This window comes from Corythoichthys intestinalis, chromosome 16 (genome assembly GCF_030265065.1).
Source record: "Corythoichthys intestinalis isolate RoL2023-P3 chromosome 16, ASM3026506v1, whole genome shotgun sequence".
Taxonomy (NCBI): Eukaryota; Metazoa; Chordata; class Actinopteri; order Syngnathiformes; family Syngnathidae; genus Corythoichthys; species Corythoichthys intestinalis.
Window position 1 is genome coordinate 10,058,378 of NC_080410.1, and position 20,176 is coordinate 10,078,553.

General features: G+C 39.7%; 1 protein-coding gene across 1 annotated transcript in view; it reads left to right on the forward strand.

Moving 5' to 3' along the window:
• Window positions 1–3,192, forward strand: part of clcn7 (chloride channel 7) — a 46,719-nt gene extending 43,527 nt beyond the window's left edge. The window contains exon 25 of the mRNA XM_057861397.1: window positions 2,045–3,192. Within this exon, the coding sequence (XP_057717380.1) occupies window positions 2,045–2,131 (87 nt within the window). The 3' untranslated portion in view covers window positions 2,132–3,192. The remainder of the gene's footprint in view (window positions 1–2,044) is intronic.
• The last annotated feature ends 16,984 nt before the right edge of the window (window positions 3,193–20,176 follow it).

The window sequence follows — 20,176 nt, forward strand, 5'->3', positions numbered from 1 at the left end:
TTGAGGTACTACTGTTTATCGCAATACTTTGTATCCCAATGGATTATTGATATGCTCCCGCCAAGAATCGATATATTACCATATTTTTCATAATAAAAGGCACACCATATAGATAAAAATTGGTCAATCATGGCATTACTTTCGCGCAGCTCCATCTAATGGATGCATAACGCAACCACTACTACTTCTACTACTGCTCCTTAATAATGCGCTGCACCCTTTATATGAAAACAATGTTAAAATAGGCCAATCATTGAAGGTCCGCCTTGTAGTGTGGAAAATACGGTATTTTAAAAAGGGTCACTGTCACAGGTCGCTACAGCAATTTTCCATTACAAATACTGTATTTAGGTGTAGTCATTGGCGGCCGTTGTCAGCGCAAGATGCAATTCATTTAGACTGGCAGGGGTGAAGTCAAGTCAAAATGGATTGGACGTCTAGCAGCATCAATGGTTAGTAAACTACATGACTCGCCATGTATTTTGATAGTCAGTAACATTTTTCGAGGCATTATCGACCACTAAAATTTATTAGCCTAATTTTTAAGGGTTTTTAATTCATTACTTGGCGCTAGAGATGTCCTGATCGATCGGCATCCCGATCGATTGGGTCCGATCACGTCATTTTCAAAGTATCGGAATCGGCAAAAAAATATCGGACATGCCTTTTTTAAATATATATATATATATATATATATATATATATATATATATATATATATATATATATATATTTTTTTTTTATTAAATCGTTTTCTAATTGTATTCAACGTTACAGACATAATATGTTACACTCATCCAGAGTCTTTAGTTTAGGCTTAAGATAGGGTTATCAAATTTATCCCTATAACGGCGGTAATTACTTTTTTAAAAAATGTATCACGTTAAAATATTTAATGCAATTAATGCATGTACTGCACGACCCACTCACCTATTGTCGCGCACAATCTGTAATGGCGCCGTTTTACCTATATAGAGAGCTAAAAGGCAACGCAAAATGAGTAGAGTGAATTTTGGCAGCCTTTTTTTAATTGGCTAAAGCCTTACAATCCCTCTCCCTACGATTAGAAATATCGTGGGAAGCAACGTGGGGAAGCAAAGTAGCAATTGATCTTTTTCTTAACACCCTATGTTATTTCCCAGCACAGAGAAGATATATCAATTGGTAGCACTACGCACAGTCATGGTTGCTAAAGGCGTGTTACATCCACCCATCATGCATTTGGGCATGGCCAAAGTATCATTTACTGAAAGCTCAACAAATACACTAGATGGCAATATTTAGCCACAATATACAAAGTCACAAGTCTTTCTATCCGTGGATCCCTCTCACAGAAAGAATGTTAATAAAGTAAATGCCATCTTGAGGATTTATTGTCGTAACAAACAAATACAGTACTTATGTACTGTATGTTGAATGTATACAGTATATTCGTCCGAGTTTTAGTCATTTTTTTTCTTCATGCGTTGCCAAAATGTATATGATCGGGAAAAATTATCGGGAAAGATTGGAATTGAATCGGGAGCAAAAAAAAAAGCAATCGGATCGGGAAATATCGGGATTGGCAGATACTCAAACTAAAACGATCGGGATCGGATCTGGAGCAAAAAAACATGATCGGAACAACCCTACTTGGCGCCCAATCCATTTTGACATTTTGAATATTTCTGCACAAAATTTCTGTAGGTAAATACCGCGACATCATATTATTGCAACATTTTTGGAAGCAAATGAGTGTCTTTCTACACATCCATAAAGTGGGAGGACTGTCTGTGAATGCTTATTTTGCAGTGCTATTGACAGCCAAAGAGACACTATTCAAGTGGAGAATTTTGTTAGCAACCTGTTGGTTCCTTTGTTAAAAAGTGGCTTATTTGTAAACGATATATTGGTCGTTGGTGGGAGCGTATCGATAACCTATTGGGATACAAAGTATCTCAATATATTGAACTACTTGGAGGTTTGAACTTCACCTTGATGTCAGTGTTTGTATTTGTGATGCTGATTATTTGGGGGGGGGCTGCTTGTTCTCTGTCATATGCAGGTGGTTGGACTGGTAACCAGAAAAGACTTGGCCAGATATCACCTGGGTAAACACGGACTGGAGGAACTTCAGCTGGCTCAGACATAGTGTACACAAACAAACACACATACACTTTGAAAAGCGGTGCCATAAAGCATTTCCATAACCCAACTATGACAAGTGCCTAATGTGATGGTCACAGGGGATTACCATGACAACCAAACACATGGACAAGCAGGAGTGTAATCACCAAAAAGCGCTATGTGTCTGTACTGAACGCTTAGTCACAATTGCAAAAATTGCTTTGTTGCTGACATTTGTCTTTAAAAAATTCACACTATCTTGTTTGCATCTTCTGTTTTGGTCCAAGATATTTAAGTGGTCATAAGTTTCACCTATCCTGATGATTCTATTTGAAGTAAAAACCGCATAATCTCCTCCCAAACCTGTAGTGAAGTGATCAAAATGAAGTGGCTCAAATGCAAATTGAATAACACAGTTGAAATTATTTAAACCAATGCTTTTGTGCACTACATGTATTTTAGACTTTGAAATTGAATAGTAAAGTGGTACTGAAAGAACATAGGAGTAGTTCTGCTCAGGCTATGTTTTCCCCCGTTTGGTATGTTCTGTTTTGCACTGATAGATTTATTATTTATTCCTTGTTTTAGTTTTCACAATGTGCATGACAGAGACGTTAGAGAGATGATATTTTTTAAAGGAAAACAGAGCGACTTGATTTGCCGATTTCTAGCTGCTTTGTGAGGCAGTTTTAGCTAGAGATCAGGTACTCTTTCCTTAGTCTGTTTGCCTCCCCAACCAAATAATACTGTTTGGGGTGGGGGATACTCTTGACTATACATTGTTATCACCACCAGATGTTTGAACTGTGTGTGGTTACTACTGAAAATAATGTATGACACAAGAAGCCAAATATGAATGTAAAGTTAGAACATTCTACAATTGTCATCTGAAATAATGATGAATACAAGTATTGAAAATTTTAACCTCTTTAGTAAATATTGTCTCACTTAACATGCCCTTATTTGTTTATGCTTTGTGTCCCTTTTGTGTTGTACAGTTCTCCGTGTTCAAAATAAAACCCATGTTCTATTTTATAACCACTGCATTAGACTTTGTGAAAAAAATAAATGATATATTGTACATGGTTGATGGTTTGCTTTGTGCACAGTACTTAAACATAAACAGAAGAAATGTAGGTTTTTTTGTATCATTTCAGGCTGCTATGGGTGCATTTTTGTTTTCATGGCATTTAAAGGGACTTTACAGGATTTTTAGAGGTAATTTAAGATACTTTTCTACTCCATGCATGCACCTTGAGTACAAAGAGCCCTGGCATTTTTCTTAGCTTCAATAGAGAGACTGGGTCGAACACTCTGGGCGAACACGTGCATCCCCCTGGCAGCAGTTCTGTTTCACCAAGCCTACGCCTAGTCTCCACTTGCCAAAAACATTTCTAACTAGACATGTGCTGATTACCAGTTTTGAGGTATACCGTGGTATGAAAACGTCATGATTTCAAAACCGCCAAAATTTTCCGTCATACCGTCCCTAAGGTATTAGCTATTTTTAATGTACCATAAATGCAGAGAGAAATCCCTCGCTTGCAGCTGCAAGGATCAATCCCTCCCCCACTGGCTGTTGCTCAGTGTCAGTGAGTTAGCTGTTCTACACGATGGCTGGGGGAGGTGAAACTCCTGAACCCCCCCTCCCCCAATTGAAGAAAACTAAATCGCTGGTATGGGAATACTTCGGCTACAGAAAAGTTACAGACGGCCGCGGTTTAGAGGAGGACGGTCAACCAACATGTAAAACATGAGGGTTTATGAGGGTGGCTGCTGAGGTGGCAATATGATTTCACATTTTTACAAAATTAAAGGTTTTTAAACACCATCATGAAAGTTTCCCACCAGCTACGAGAGTTAACGCCAGCATGTTTAGTGTGTCTAGCGGTGGTAAAACTTTTTTTTTTTTTTTATCTCTGGCAACTGTCTGTGTTGAGAGAGAGTGTGTGTGTGTGTGTATAATGTAAATATGATATGAGTCATACTACACATGTGCTTTTTATTCAAAATAATTCAATTATTTTTTTCCTGATGATGACAATGTCAAGCTGTAGCTTTTGGGTTTACACTCATCTAAAGGACTGCATTTATTTTAATTGTACTTAAAATATTTGTTATTTGAAAAATAAAAATTCTGGTAGTGGAAATATATCCCCCCCCCAATATCTCAAAGTAACACATTTTAGAGCTGTAATTGCAATACCGTGATACAGTGAAACCATGATATACAAAATTAAAGGTTAGTAAACACTGTTATGAACATTTCCCACCAGCTACAAAAGTTAACTTCAGTGTGTTTAGTCTGTTTTTTTCTGGCATCTATGTTGAGAAAGTGTGTATAGTGTAAACATATAGTGAATATGATGAAGTTATACAAACGTGCTTTATATGGAAAATAATTTTTCTAATGGTAATAATGTTGAGCTGTGGCTTTAGTCTCGCCAGAAGGAGTGCTTTTTTAAAAATTTTATTTAGACTTTGTTATTTTTTAAAATTTATTTTAACTCAACATTATACTTATGTTCCAATTTGCTAATCTGTTTTGAAAAAGAAAAATCCTGTTCAATGGAAAAAAAAAAAAAATTAAACCAAGAGTAACACATTTTAGAGCTGTAAATGCAATATCGTGGAACCGTGATATTTTGGCTTAAGGTTATCATACCGTCAGAATCTCATACCGGCACTTGCCTATTTCTAACCCACTTAAGGCTTGCTACTAACTGCTACTAAACGCTCGTTGCCTGATGCTCGTGCTGGTACAATCATGTGCGCCATGCACAAGCTGCAGTTACGCTTTAGACCAGAAGTGACTGTCGCTATTAGAAAAAAAAAAAGTCCATATACCGTAAATTTCGGACTACAAGGTGCACCTGACTAATCGCCGCCACCTACCAAATTTGACACAAAAACAGCATTCGTTCACAGATAAGCCACACCGGACTATAAGCCACAGCTGTCCTCACTGTATTATGGGATATTTACACTAACAGATATTAACCGTTAACACTTTATTTGACAACAGCGTCATAAGACCGCCATAATTATGACATAACGCTGTCGTGAGCATTATTGAATGCTTATGACAGATGTCATTTAGTGTCATCCAAAATATTAGCTCACTTTTGAATGGATGTAAAAGATCCAAGCTGGACAAAATAACAAAATTTGCCAGATGACACTTAATGACATCTGTTATAAGCATTAATTAATGTCCATGACAGTGTCATATGGTCATATGGTCATCTCAAAATGTGTTTGCCTTCATTTAGTTTTGGTTGACGAAAACCCAATACCAATTACGTCTAGTTTTAGTTGACGTTTACTAAAAATATTTTCGTCTATAATTTTTTTTTTTTTTTAATTACTCCTAAAATAAAAAAATGTTTGCAACTATTTTGAATGATCACAGACGTGCACATATTGTAGCATCTACAAGGACAACGCCAACTTGGTGATAATACACACTGAGCAGGAAAACAGTACATTATTTTCAATGAATTATACCCACCTGGACGCAACAAACTGTATGTAGAAAAAGCTGGTCGAGAGTTTAAGAGGACGCTTGCAGTTAGCATTAGCCTAATAACACTAACGCTACGAGTTACGTTTACTGTGTGATCAGCACATACTTTTAACTCATTCACTCACAGCAGTTTTCACTGGAGCAACCCCCTTCGCTCCTGGCCGTTTTACTGGATTTTGACTAATTTTGCAAGGCCCACAAAAAATTATGTTCTATTGCTATATAAACATGGAACCCACCAAAAGAAAGATTATACTCTCTTCTTTCAGCTGGAAAAAAAGTTAGTTCATATCTTTTTCCATTATTTAGAAATCAGCATAAGAAAATAACTTTTTTTTTTTAACTTGTCCTGTTCAGCTGTTTGACACGGAGAATGGAAGTCCAAGTGCCCAGTTGGTCTGAACAGTTTTAATGTTTAACATTGAGAGTATGGCATACTCCCATTGTGATCATTCAACATACCTCATTTATTATGACAAAGCAGCGAACAGGAAGGCGTTATGGGGGAACAGAAGAAAAGAAACACAAGAGAAGAAATAAAAGAAACACAACAACAAGAAATGCATTGAACATCTACACGAACTACTAATGTCTTGGTGCTATCGTCAGCTAGATGTATTTCCGGTTGACACCATGTGGGGGCCTGCTGACCAGGGAAAGAGGAGGACGGGGTGGGGGAGTCTATAAGATAAGTGGTTGAAAGGGGTAGAGTGTACATAAATCAGCTCTGTGATCCGGAACCCAGTAATCGTGTGAATCCCTTGTGAGTGAAGCCCGTTGGTGACCGACCCTACACCGCCCCATCGCCCCTTGCTGCACCGGGACCCCCCACCCGAGCGTGTCCACGCAGACGAGCGGAGACACCACGCGGGCACCAACCCATGGCCACGGTCCCCAGCCAGCCAGCCCGGGGCGGGTGGGCATGCGGGGAGGGGGGGGGATTTCAGCGCAGCCTATCCCCTCCTCGTGCAGCCCAACGGAGGAGCCAAAGCCCCCCCCAGGATCCAGGGTGGTCCCCCGGGCCACCCGCCCACCCATCAACCGGCCTTCAGGGATGGCAAGAGGGGACGCACCATAATAATCATAATTTATTTGTGGTAATATTTTCTTTTTGCCCCTCCATGAGTCATCACCTTATCGTGGTGGAGGGGTTTGCGTGTCCCAATGATCCTAGGAGCTATGTTGTCTGGGGCTTTGGGCCCCTGGTATGGTCGCCCAAGGCAAACAGGTCCTAGGTGAGGGGCCAGACGAAGCATGGCTCAAAATGACTCCTTATGATGAATGACATGAATTAACTCAGGTTTCCCTTGCCCGGACGCGGGTTACCTATCACATCCTGCCTACATTCCTTTGGTCTCATCTGACCAAAGCACACGGTCCCAGGCTTCAACTGGGACCATGTGCTTTGGTCAGATGAGACCAAGATTGAGCTTTTTGGCAACAAACACTCTAAATGGGTCTGGCGTGCCACGAAAGATGCGCATGCTGAAAAGCACCTCATACCCACTGTGAAGTATGGGGGTGGGTCAGTGATGCTGTGGGGCTGTTTCACTTCCAAAGGCCCTGGGAACCTTGTTAGGGTGCATGGCATCATGAATGCTTTGAAATACCAGGACATTTTAAATCAAAATCTGTTGCTGCTAAAAAACACATCTTAACCAGGGGTGCCAATAATTATGGAGGGCACTGTAGCTGCTGACTATCCTTTTATGATCACCGTGCATTTTAAATGAGTTTATCACTGTAGACGTCCTCAACTGCAGCCGGTGAGTAAACATTGTATCCACAAAGGGAGCCAGCCATAATTTGTTGAAATAAACACACACCCAATCAATCAAACATCAATTTCTCCAGAAATTGCATTCTAATCCTTATTACGCTCAGCGTCTGCTAGTCTCGTGTGGTCTCTGGATGAGATGGTTCTATAACAACAATGTCCCATGCTACTTAAACTGCACTCATGGTAAATGTTTTTTATTATTAAAGCTCATACATTCCATCATAATGGTGCTATTCAGCAATTTCCAGAACTTGTTAGGAAGAACCATGGCAATAGGCATTAAGGCTCTTGAGGTTAGCTAACAAGGCTTGGTTATGATTCTTACTTCATTGTCACTGGAATCGCCGCTGGATATCAGTAAAGACACGAAACAGTAACACTGCATCGAGGAGCTCTATTAAGCCACCCGAAGAAAGTGATTGGGCTGTACCTGAACTCCAGGGCGTAGGTTTGGTCTCAACATTGGGAGGGACGATATAACACCATAACCTGCATGTACACTTTTTTGCTTGGAACGGGACATTAATATGAACAAACAGATTACTGAACAGGGGTCAGGACTACATTTCTCACCAATACGAACCTAATAAATTGATACGCTAATGCAAAATAAATCTGTATAGATTTATTCTAACGTTCATGTGTATTGGTTCAGGTGGTAATCTGAGATATCCAAGGAATGATCTGCATTTGAGGCATATGAGACTACCCGGAACCAAAGTACTGTCAAGAAATTCTGACAAGTGACAAGTTTCCATGTCAGTTCATGTCAGTGTCCCCCTGAAGTGGACCCAATCTTGGATGGCTCCCCGTTTTTTTTTGTTTGTTTTTTTAAATAAAGGGACTTGCACTCTAAGCCACTGCGTTGCATAATTGTAATGCACATAATGCAAACAAACATCCAAATGAGGGACAACTAGCTTGTCTTAGTTTTTCTTCGTGGAGGCTGGCCTGACTGCAGTAGTTTTGCAGGTTAGCATGTCCACACAGTTTAATGTTATGCTAACTCTGATTCTAGTCGGACTTTCTTTAGCAAAATTAGTGGTGTTTCCCCCACTACCGCAACATTCACGTATTTATACATTAGTGGCCAGCAGCAGCCCTTCTACCCCTCCTTTTCAAAGGGGGCGGAGGAGGCGAGTTGGGTCAAGTCCAGGAGTGGGTAGTAATCTGTTATATTTACTCCGTTACATTTACTTGAGTAACTTTTTCTAGAACAATGTAATTCTTAGCGTAGTTTTACCATACAATACTTTTTACTTTTACTTGAGTAGGTTTGTGAAGAAACACTTCTCTTATTCCACTACTTTGGCCTACACTAGAGTGGTTACATTTTTTGTCTTCATTCTACATATTGACTTTATTCTTGCCAGAGATGCCAACAACGGCCGTCTCAGTTTCACCAATGAGACGTCAAAAAAAAAACACGACTCCATTATACCAACTAGAGTTAACAATGTTTTTTTTTCTCCACTAGGGGGCACTCGCACTCTTTATTTCATATTGTTGTTCTGGTCTGAATTGGAGGATTTCTTTGTCATTATTTTGGCTTAACATGGTCATGTAGTAGGTTATAATAATAACTAGGCCTGCAAGCAGGACTGAACGGGCCCTCGCAATCTAGCGCAACTCGGACGTCACGCAACTCGGACTGTGTGCAGGTCAGGCTGGTGGCAGATCCTCCTCTCTAATTATCTCATTAGAACCTAACATGCTCGAAAGTCGCCTATTTACATTCCCACACCCAAGAGATAAAAACCCCTATTGGAGAGAGTACTACAAAAAAGGAGCCACTACTGAGCTGTGCAGCCAAGCCCTTATTCAAAACCCAAAATTAATCTTCTAACTCGGCCAATTCGACCAAGTGTGCCAAATACTGTGGCTCTATAAGCTGCCTGAGTCTCTGAAAAAAAATATTTCCTTTAAATGGCGAACAAAGGGTCGTCACGGCAACAGACAGAGACACGTGGACATGGGCCGTAAATAAGTATTTTAATAGGTCTTGAAACTACAATGACCAACCTGAAAAGAACTGAACATGTATTGGAAAAACGAGTGACTTTCTATTGCCACTAGTTGGCGCTGTAGGTTTGATGCAAATGACCCCTACAAGGCCCTTCAGGGTATGACTCTCAACAAGCACGGGAAGTTTGCCGCAGATATGTTGTATATCTGCCGAGTTATGACTGTTCAAAATTTTTGGAGAGAAAAATTATTGACAGTCATTTTCACTTTCCTGTTTGGACCCCTCCGCTTCAACGAAACTTCAATATTTTTCATCAGGCACCTGAAGACAGGTCTTAAGGCTTCCCTTATGCAGGTTTGAGGTCGATTAATTTTTTCCCTTGGAGGAGGAGTGTGTCACCGTAAAAAAGGGCATTTCCTGTTCCCACTAGGAGGCGCCAGGCACAAATGGTAAATTTTCAATCCAGTCGTGCTCAGGCTGGTATACCTCACACACATGGCAGATTTAAAATAGATTGAACGTTGTATGAGGGAGTTATCAGTCATTTTCCGAATTCGGTGTTTTGGCGAAAAAATGGCCGACTTTGGCACCCCGCCCAGGTCAGGCCCGTGAATGAAAACACACCATTTTGATAACTTAAGATTTCATATGCCTCATGAACAGTCTCGCCAATTTTGAGAATGATCAAACTAATTCCCTAGGTGCCAAGGTGTAAAATGTGCACACTGTAAATCGATAAAAAATTCACATTCAATCCAAAATACCCGATTTCCTGTTGGGTTTGGAATACGCATGCAAGAGACTTTTTGGAGCAGTTTTGTACAAGGTATTGACTCTCCGAATTTCATCCATCTACGTTGAAAAAACCTAAATGGAGAGATCTTTTTGAAAATTTCAAGGGGGCGCCACTGAGCCATTTTGTTACATTTTTTCGTAACGTTGCAAGATTATTGAACGTTATGCAAAGCCGCATGTATGTCGAAATTTTTGTGAGTTTTCGTGCATGTTCAAGCCTCCAAATGTAAACTCCTACTGTTAACCGATAAAAATTTCACATTTGATCCAAAATACCCGATTTCCTGTTGGATTTGGAAAATGGGTGCAAGAGACTTTTTGGAGCAGTTTTGCACAAGGTATCAACTCCCCAAATTTCCTCACTCTATGTTGGAAAAACCCAATAGGAAAGGCCTTTTTTAAAACTTCTTTCTGTCGCCACTAGTTGGCACTGTAGAGTTGATGCAAATGACCCTTACACGAACCTTCAGGGTATGACTCTCAACAAACACGGGAAGTTTGGCGCAGATATGTTGTATATCTGCCGAGTTATGATTGTTCAAAGTTTTTGGCGAGACAAATTGTTGACGGTCATTTTCACTTCCAGTTTGTACCTCTCCGCTTCTACAAAACCTCAATATTTTTCATTAGGCACCTGAACACATGTCTTGAGGCTCCCCTGAAACAGGTTTGAGGTCAATAGATTTTTTTCCCTTGGAGGAGGAGCCTGTCTCGTAAAGAAGGCCATTTCCTGTTCCCACTAGGGGGCGCCAAGCCTAATGGGTAAAATTTAAATGCAGTCGTGTTCAGGCTGGGATATCTCATATACTTGCTAGAAATGAAAAAGATTGAACGTTGTATCACGGAGTTTTTAATCATTTTCTGAATTTGGTGTTTTGCCCAAAAATGGCCAACTTTGGGACTACGCCCAGGCCAGACCCTTGGATGAAAACTCACCATTTTGAAAACTTAAGATCTCATATGTCTCCTGTATAGTCTGACCAATTTTGAAGACGATCCAACTATTTTCTTCAGCGACAAGGTCTCAAATGTAAATCGATAAAATTTCGCATTTGATCCAAAATTTCCGACTTCCTGTTGGATTTGGAATATAGGTGCAAGAGACTTTTTGGAGCAGTTTTACGCAATGTATCGACTCACCAAATTTCATCATTCTACGTTGAAAAAACCTAATAGGAAAGGCCTTTTTGAAAATTTCAAGGGGGCGCCACTGAGCGATTTTGTTAAATTTTTTTGTAGATTATCAAAATTTACGCAAAGTTGCATGTATGTGCAAATTTTGGTGAGTTTTCGTGCATGTTCAGGCCTCCAAACGTAAACTCCAACTGTGAACCGAAAAAATTTCACATTTGATCCAAAATATCCGATTTCCTGTCGGATTTGGAATATGGGTGCAAGAGGCTTTTTTGAACAGTTAGGCATAAGGTATCTACTCCCCAAATTTCATCGCTCTACGTTGAAAACCTGAGAGGAGAGGCCTTTTTGAAAATTTTAAGGGTCAAGGGGGCGCCACTGAGCCATTTTTTGAAATTTTTTCAAAACGACGCAAGATTATCAAATTTTACGCGAATCTGCACGTATGTGCAAATTTTGGTGACTTTTCGTGCATGTTCAGGCCTCCAAATTGGCCATTTTCATTTGCCATGAAGAAAGAAGAATAATAATAATAACTAGGCCTGCAAGCAGGACTGAACGGGCCCTCGCAATCTAGCGCAACTCGGACGTCACGCAACTCGGACTGTGTGCAGGTCAGGGTGGTGGCAGATCCTCCTCTCTAATCATCTCATTAGAACCTAACATGCTCGAAAGTCGCCTATTTACATTCCCACACCCAAGAGATAAAAACCCCTATTGGAGAGAGTACTACAAAAAAGGAGCCACTACTGAGCTGTGCAGCCAAGCCCTTATTCAAAACCTAAATTAATCTTCTAACTGGGCCAATTCGACCAAGTGTGCCAACTATTGTGGCTCTACTGGACTGTCTCAGAAAATTAGAATACACAATATTCTAATTTTTTGAGACAGTCCTGTGTATATATACAGGACTGTCTCAGGAAATTAGAATACACAATATTCTAATTTCCCGAGACAGTCAGGAAATTAGAATATTGTGTATTCTAATTTCCTGAGACAGTCCTGTATATCTACACAGGACTGTCTCAAAAAATTAGAATATTGTGTATTCTAATTTTCTGAGACAGTCCAGTATAAGCTCCCTGAGTCTCTGAAAAAAAATATTTCCTTTAAATGGCGAACAAAGGGTCGTCACGGCAACAGACAGAGACACGTGGACATGGGCCGTAAAAAAGTATTTTAATAGGTCTTGAAACTACAATGACCAACATGAAAAGAACTGGACATGTTTTGGAAAAACGAGTGACTTTATATCGCCACTAGTTGGCGCTGTAGGGTTGATGCAAATGACCCCTACAAGGCCCTTCAGGGTATGACTCTCAACAAGCACGGGAAGTTTGGCGCAGATATCTTGTATATCTGCCGAGTTATGACTGTTCAAAGTTTTTGGAGAGAAAAATTGTTGACAGTCATTTTCACTTTCCTGTTTGGACCCCTCCGCTTCAACGAAACTTCAATATTTTTCATCAGGCACCTGAAGACAGGTCTTAAGGTTTCCCTTATGCAGGTTTGAAGTAGATTGATTTTTTCCCTTTAGAGGAGGAGTGTGTCCCGTAAAAAAGGGCATTTCCTGTTCCCACTAGGAGGCGCCAGGCACAAATGGCAAATTTTCAATCCAGTCCTGCTCAGGCTGGTATACCTCACACACATGCCAGATTTAAAATAGATTGAACGTTGTATGAGGGAGTTATCAGTCATTTTCCGAATTCGGTGTTTTGGCGAAAAAATGGAAGAATTTGGCGCCCCGCCCAGGTCAGGCCCGTGAATGAAAACACACCATTTTTATAACTTAAGATTTCATATGCCTCATGAACAGTCTCACCAATTTTGAGAATGATCAAACTAATTCCCTAGGTGCCAAGGTGTAAAATGTGCACACTGTAAATCGATAAAAAGTTCACATTCAATCCAAAATACCCGATTTCCTGTAGGATTTGGAATGTGTGTGCAAGAAACTTTTTGGAGCAGTTTTGCACAAAGTTTTGACTCTCCAAATTTCATCACTCTATGTTAGAAAAACCTAAATGGAGAGGCCTTTTTGAAAATTTCAAGGGGGCGCCACTGAGCCATTTTGTTAAATTGTTTCGTAACGTTGCAAGATTATCGAACGTTATCCAAAGCCGCATGTATGTGCAAATTTTGGTGAGTTTTTATGCATATTCAAGCCTCCAAATGTAAACTCTTACTGTGAACCCATGAAAATTTCACATTCGATCCAAAATACCCGATTTCCTGTTGGATTTGGAATATGGGTGCAAGAGACTTTTTGGAGCAGTTTTGCATAAGGTATCTACTCCCCAAATTTCCTTGCTCTATGTTGAAAAAACCCAATAGGAAAGGCCTTTTTTAAAACTTCTTTCTGTCGCCACTAGTTGGCACTGTAGAGTTGATGCAAATGACCCCTACAAGAACCTTCAGGGTATGACTCTCAACAAACACGGAAAGTTTGGCGCAGATATGTTGCATATCTGCCGAGTTATGACTGTTCAAAATTTTTGGCGAGACAAATTGTTGACGGTCATTTTCACTTCCAGTTTGGACCTCTCCGCTTCAACGAAACCTCAATATTTTTCATCAGGGACCTGAACACATGTCTTGAGGCTCCCCTGAAACAGGTTTGAGGTCAATAGATTTTTTTCCCTTGGAGGAGGAGCCTGTCTCGTAAAGAAGGCCATTTCCTGTTCCCACTAGGGGGCGCCAGGCCTAATGGGTAATATTTCAATGCAGTCGTGTTCAGGCTGGGATATCTCATATACATGCTAGAAATGAAAAAGATTGAACGTTGTATCACGGAGTTTTTAATCATTTTCTGAATTTGGTATTTTGCCCAAAAATGGCCGACTTTGGGACCACGCCCAGGTCAGACCCTCGAGTGAAAACTCACCATTTTGAAAACTTAAGATCTCATATGTCTCCTGAATAGTCTGACCAATTTTGAAGACGATCCAACTATTTTCTTCAGCGACAAGGTCTCAAATGTAAATCGATAAAATTTCACATTTGATCCAAAATTTCTGGCTTCCAGTTGGGTTTGGAATATGGGTGCAAGAGACTTTTTGGAGCAGTTTTGCACAATGTATCGACTCGCCAAATTTCATCGTTCTACGTTGAAAAAACCTAATAGGAAAGGCCTTTTTGAAAATTTCAAGGGGGCGCCACTGAGCCATTTTGTTAAATTTTTTTGTAGATTATCAAAATTTACGCAAAGTTGCATGTATGTGCAAATTTTGGTGAGTTTTCGTGCATGTTCAGGCCTCCAAATGTAAACTCAAACTGTGAACCGATAAAAATTTCACATTTGATCCAAAATATCCGATTTCCTGTTGGATTTGGAATATGGGTGCAAGAGGCTTTTTTGAACAGTTAGGCATAAGGTATCTACTCCCCAAATTTCATTGCTCTACGTTGAAAACCTGAGAGGAGAGGCCTTTTTGAAAATTTTAAGGGTCAAGGGGGCGCCACTGAGCCATTTTTTGACATTTTTTCAAAACGACACAAGATTATCGAAATTTACGCAAAGCCGCACGTTTGTGCAAATTTTGGTGACTTTTCGTGCATGTTCAGGCCTCCAAATTGGCCATTTTCATTTGCCCTGAAAAAAGAAGAATAATAATAATAATAATAATAATCCTTTGCAAAACAATAGGGCCTTCGCACGCTTAGTGCTCGGGCCCTAATTAGGGCGGTCAAACGATTAAAATTTTTAATCAAGTTAATTACAGCTTAAAAATTAATTATTCATAATTAATCACAATTCAAACCATCTATAAATATGCCATATTTTTCTGTGAATTATTGTTGGAATGGAAATATAAGACACAAGACGGATATATACATTAAACATACGGTACAGAAGTACTGTATTTGTTTATTAAAACAATAAATCAACAAGATGGCGTTAACATGATTAACATTCTGTTAAAGCGATCCATGGATAGAAAGACTTGTAGTTCTTAAAAGATAAATGTTGGTACAAGTTATAGAAATTTTATATTAAGACCCCTTTTAATGTTTTCGTTTTAATAAAGTTTTCAATTAAAAAATAAACTAGTAGCTCGCCATTGTGCTGAAACCCATAAAATCAGTCGCACCCAAGCGCCAGCAGAGGGCGACAAAACACCAAAAAACACAAGTAACAAGTGGACTTTACACTGTGCTGTCATTTTAATCTGAGCGGGGCATGTGCGTTAAATGCGTCAAATATTTTAACGTGATTAACTTTAAAAATTAATTACCGCCCGTTAACGCGATAATTCTGACAGCCCTAATAATAATATAGTATAGGAGTAATAACATCAGTTCATATCAATCAAATTGTGCTGAGGAAAAAAATATACCATGATTTAAAAACAACAACATTGTAAGCAGTTACTCACAATGTTACTCATTACTTGAATATTATTTTCAAATTTCAACTAACACTTTTTTTACTTGTACTTGAATATTTGACTACTAATGGTGACTACTTTTTCTTGAGTAATATTATTTAGAAGCAACGCTACTCTTACTGTGAATTTTTTGACTACTCTACCCACCACTGGTCAAGTCATCAGCCAATCAAATGTGCCGTTGGGGGGGGTGGACCATTCAGCAAATGAAGTCGTACTTTCGCTTTTCGATGCGAAAACAAGACAAAACTAGCCCGGATTATGTCACACGGCGGCGGGCTTGTCGATCGTCTTTGCCGATCGGCAACCCGCCCGGTAGCGAGCAAGTTACAGCTCATTCCCTTGTTGCGGGATGGAGAGCTCGTTTGCAGGGAAGCAGCTGGACAATGACCGCCGGATAAACCGGCCGACGTCGGAGAAGCGCGCAGCTGCCACATGGTCAACACAAATATGGTGTTAATTAATGCTTAACTACATGGCGAAGACGTAAACAGTGAGAGCGCGGCATGCAGTTGTTGTGTGCAGCTAACAAGGCAAGATGTGTCTGAGGAGAACTTTTCTACATGTCCGTCCATGATCAAACTTAAGTAAATATCCCTTTATTTGAAGAATGTAGTGTTTACTTTGTAATTGCAGTATTCGCGGCCATTTTAACACAAAGGTGCAATTTCTGATGGGGTGAAAAATTTGATAGAACATCGGGGACACGAAGAGGGCAATAAGCCGAGTATAGTTCTCTCCCAGAAGGGGGGTGTGCGACAAGCCGCCAGACGTCAGCATTGTCAGCCACAAAATGCAAACCACCTCCGTATTAAAATGCGTACCATGATCCCAGTATTTGACATAATACCAAGCACGATGTTTACTCACTTTCTCATTAGTCTAATGGTCCCACAGTTGTCGCACACTTGTCTTGGCCGATCTCGTTTTGAACGGGAACTTTTTGAAACCCAAAAAGGCTCACACTCCTCTCCTTGGTGCAGCTACAAAAGCCTGCAGCCGTTTTGCAGGCATGATGCGATAAATAAACAAATTAATCCACAAAATCAGCTTAATCCGCAGTCCATCTTCAGGCTATAAAGCAGTGCTGTATCTTGAGATGCTGACCCAGGTGACTTTACATTCGCATTCGTCATAAATCCGAGACTGGAGCCAGAAGTTACTCATTTTCATGGTGCGGGATTCAAAAAGTGAATATATAAAACGATGGGTTCCACACACATCCAAGCCATCTATTTCATTCATGAGCATAAAACACTGTGTGAAATATGAAATAAACATGCTTTTTGTGTCATACGCACATCTCTATTATTTGAGCAAGGAGAACTAACAGGCAACATGGCATTCAATATCAAAATAACTTCAAGGTCGATTTTTTTTTTCTTCGACCTTGTCTCCACGACGACCAAGTTACAGGCACTTGTTGGTGGCTGGAAGATACTTTAACCTCCTCCAGGACGGTTCAAACATCCAGACTTTTACATTCGTTCTGTTTACTAGGGACCAGCACACAGCAGTTTCCAACTCAGCCTAGATAGCCACAAAAGGCAAAGGTGAAACAGGTCAGAGGTAAATGAATTATACAATATGCGTGTATTAGGCGTTTACATATTTCACCTTTTTTTTTAATAACAGGATTCACCATTATTCCACACCGTTTAACATCATTACACATTATTCAAGAACAGTGACATTATTCTGTGTGCTTGCGCAGTTTATCGACCAGCATGAAGGCATTCCCACGCAATTTCTCCACATATTGCAATTTAATCTTTATTACTCCTTTTAAAACTGTTTTATGCAATAAGTGATACTTGGATCATATAGAAAATAATTACAAACCTAACACTGTTTCTCAATGAACTCAACCTGGTTAAGTAAAATGTGTGCTTCTTTATATAGGCGTGTATTTTTATTATGAGGCATCCGTAGGCGGCAAAAAAAAAAGTACTTTATTGTATTTTAAGTATCCCCTGTTTTTCGCGGTTAATGGGGACCAGTGTGTTCGATGTATTTATTCAGATTTTGCATTGGAAAGATGTTAGGAAAATAAGACATGTTAGGATAAACATTCGACAGGAAAAAATAAGGCTGATAAGTTTTATATTTAATAATTCAACAGAAACAGCAGGTATAGTCAAAGGCGTTTTTGGCCTTTACACATACTAAGGTCAAGACAGGTTATATATGGTAGACTAACAGTGCAAAATATTGAAAAGATACATAAATATACCATCTAACACAGAAAGGGTTTGGATGATATTCTTTGTGAGGTTAGGAGTCACACCCAACACCTTAGAAAAAGTACATACAATCCAGCTTCTCGAGGGCACGTCTATATGGCAGAAAACACAGACAAGACTGAAAAAGTAGTTTCTTAACTTGCACTCCTCTTGAATATAAACTGCTGTATTTTAAGCCAAAAGAACTGTTGCTGTTGATAGATAAATATGTCTATATGCTGCCATAGCAGATTCATGGTGCAATAAGCTCGCCAGAACTATTTTCAATTTGTCTGTTTTACCCCAGAAACCCCCGTTTACAGACGTTGCATTCCGCTTTTGTTTCAACCTAGCCATAAGAAGAAGGTAAGTAATCGTATTTATTATTCGAAATGTCTGTCATTTTTAGCTTAGAATCATTAATTGATCTCTAATTCTTAGTTTAAAAAAAAAAACGACTTTAAAAAATTATTCACTCTCATATTTTAAACTTTTAAACAAATTACGTCACAATGACAAAATTGACATCTGTAAAAGTCAAGGATATCTACCTTACAAGTGACAACTATCGCCTAATTGTATTTTTTTCGTTACTGTCGCATTTCCCCCAATATTTTAGATGGTTAATAATTGATCCAAACAAAGAAAAATTGGGAAAAAAAACGTTTAAAAGGATAAATATACAGTGCCTTGCAAAAGTATTCGGCCCCCTTGAACCTTGCAACCTTTCGCCACATTTCAGGCTTCAAACATAAAGATATGACATTTAATTTTTTTGTCAAGAATCAACAACAAGTGGGACACAATCGTGAAGTGGAACAACATTTATTGGATAATTTAAACTTTATTAACAGATAAAAAACTTAAAAGTGGGGCGTGCAATATTATTCGGCCCCTTTACTTTCAGTGCAGCAAACTCACTCCAGAAGTTCAGTGAGGATCTCTGAATGATCCAATGTTGTCCTAAATGACCGATGATGATAAATAGAATCCACCTGTGTGTAATCAAGTCTCCGTATAAATGCACCTGCTCTGTGATAGTCTCAGGGTTCTGTTTAAAGCGCAGAGAGCATTATGAAAACCAAGGAACACACCAGGCAGGTCCGAGATACTGTTGTGGAGAAGTTTAAAGCCGGATTTGGATACAAAAAGATTTCCCAAGCTTTAAACATCTCAAGGAGCACTGTGCAAGCCATCATATTGAAATGGAAGGAGCATCAGACCACTGCAAATCTACCAAGACCCGGCTGTCCTTCCAAACTTTCTTCTCAAACAAGGAGAAAACTGATCAGAGATGCAGCCAAGAGGCCCATGATCACTCCGGATGAACTGCAGAGATCTACAGCTGAGGTGGGAGAGTCTGTCCATAGGACAACAATCAGTCGTACACTGCACAAATCTGGCCTTTATGGAAGAGTGGCAAGAAGAAAGCCATTTCTCAAAGATATCCATAAAAAGTCTCGTTTAAAGTTTGCCACAAGCCACCTGGGAGACACCAAACATGTGGAAGAAGGTGCTCTGGTCAGATGAAACCAAAATTGAACTTTTTGGCCACAATGCAAAACAATATGTTTGGCGTAAAAGCAACACAGCTCATCACCCTGAACACACCATCCCCACCGTCAAACATGGTGGTGGCAGCATCATGGTTTGGGCCTGCTTTTCTTCAGCAGGGACAGGGAAGATGGTTAAAATTGACGGGAAGATGGATGCAGCCAAATACAGGAACATTCTGGAAGAAAACCTGTTGGTATCTGCACAAGACCTGAGACTGGGACGGAGATTTATCTTCCAACAGGACAATGATCCAAAACATAAAGCCAAATCTACAATGGAATGGTTCAAAAATAAACGTATCCAGGTGTTAGAATGGCCAAGTCAAGGTCCAGACCTGAATCCAATCGAGAATCTGTGGAAAGACCTGAAGACTGCTGTTCACAAACACTCTCCATCCAACCTCACTGAGCTCGAGCTGTTTAGCAAGGAAGAATGGGCAAGAATGTCAGTCTCTCGATGTGCAAAACTGATAGAAACTAGGGTTGGGAATCTCTGGCATGAAGCCGATTCGATATGTATCTAGATACACAGGTTACGATTCGATTAAAAAACGATACATTTTTAAGGCCGAGCGATTCGATACGATTCGATATAGTTTAAGAACGATACGGTTCGATACAGAGTGAAAACGATACGATAGTAAACATTTGTTGTGTGTGTTCGTACAGTATTTTAAAAATATAAAAAAGACCACATTTTTTA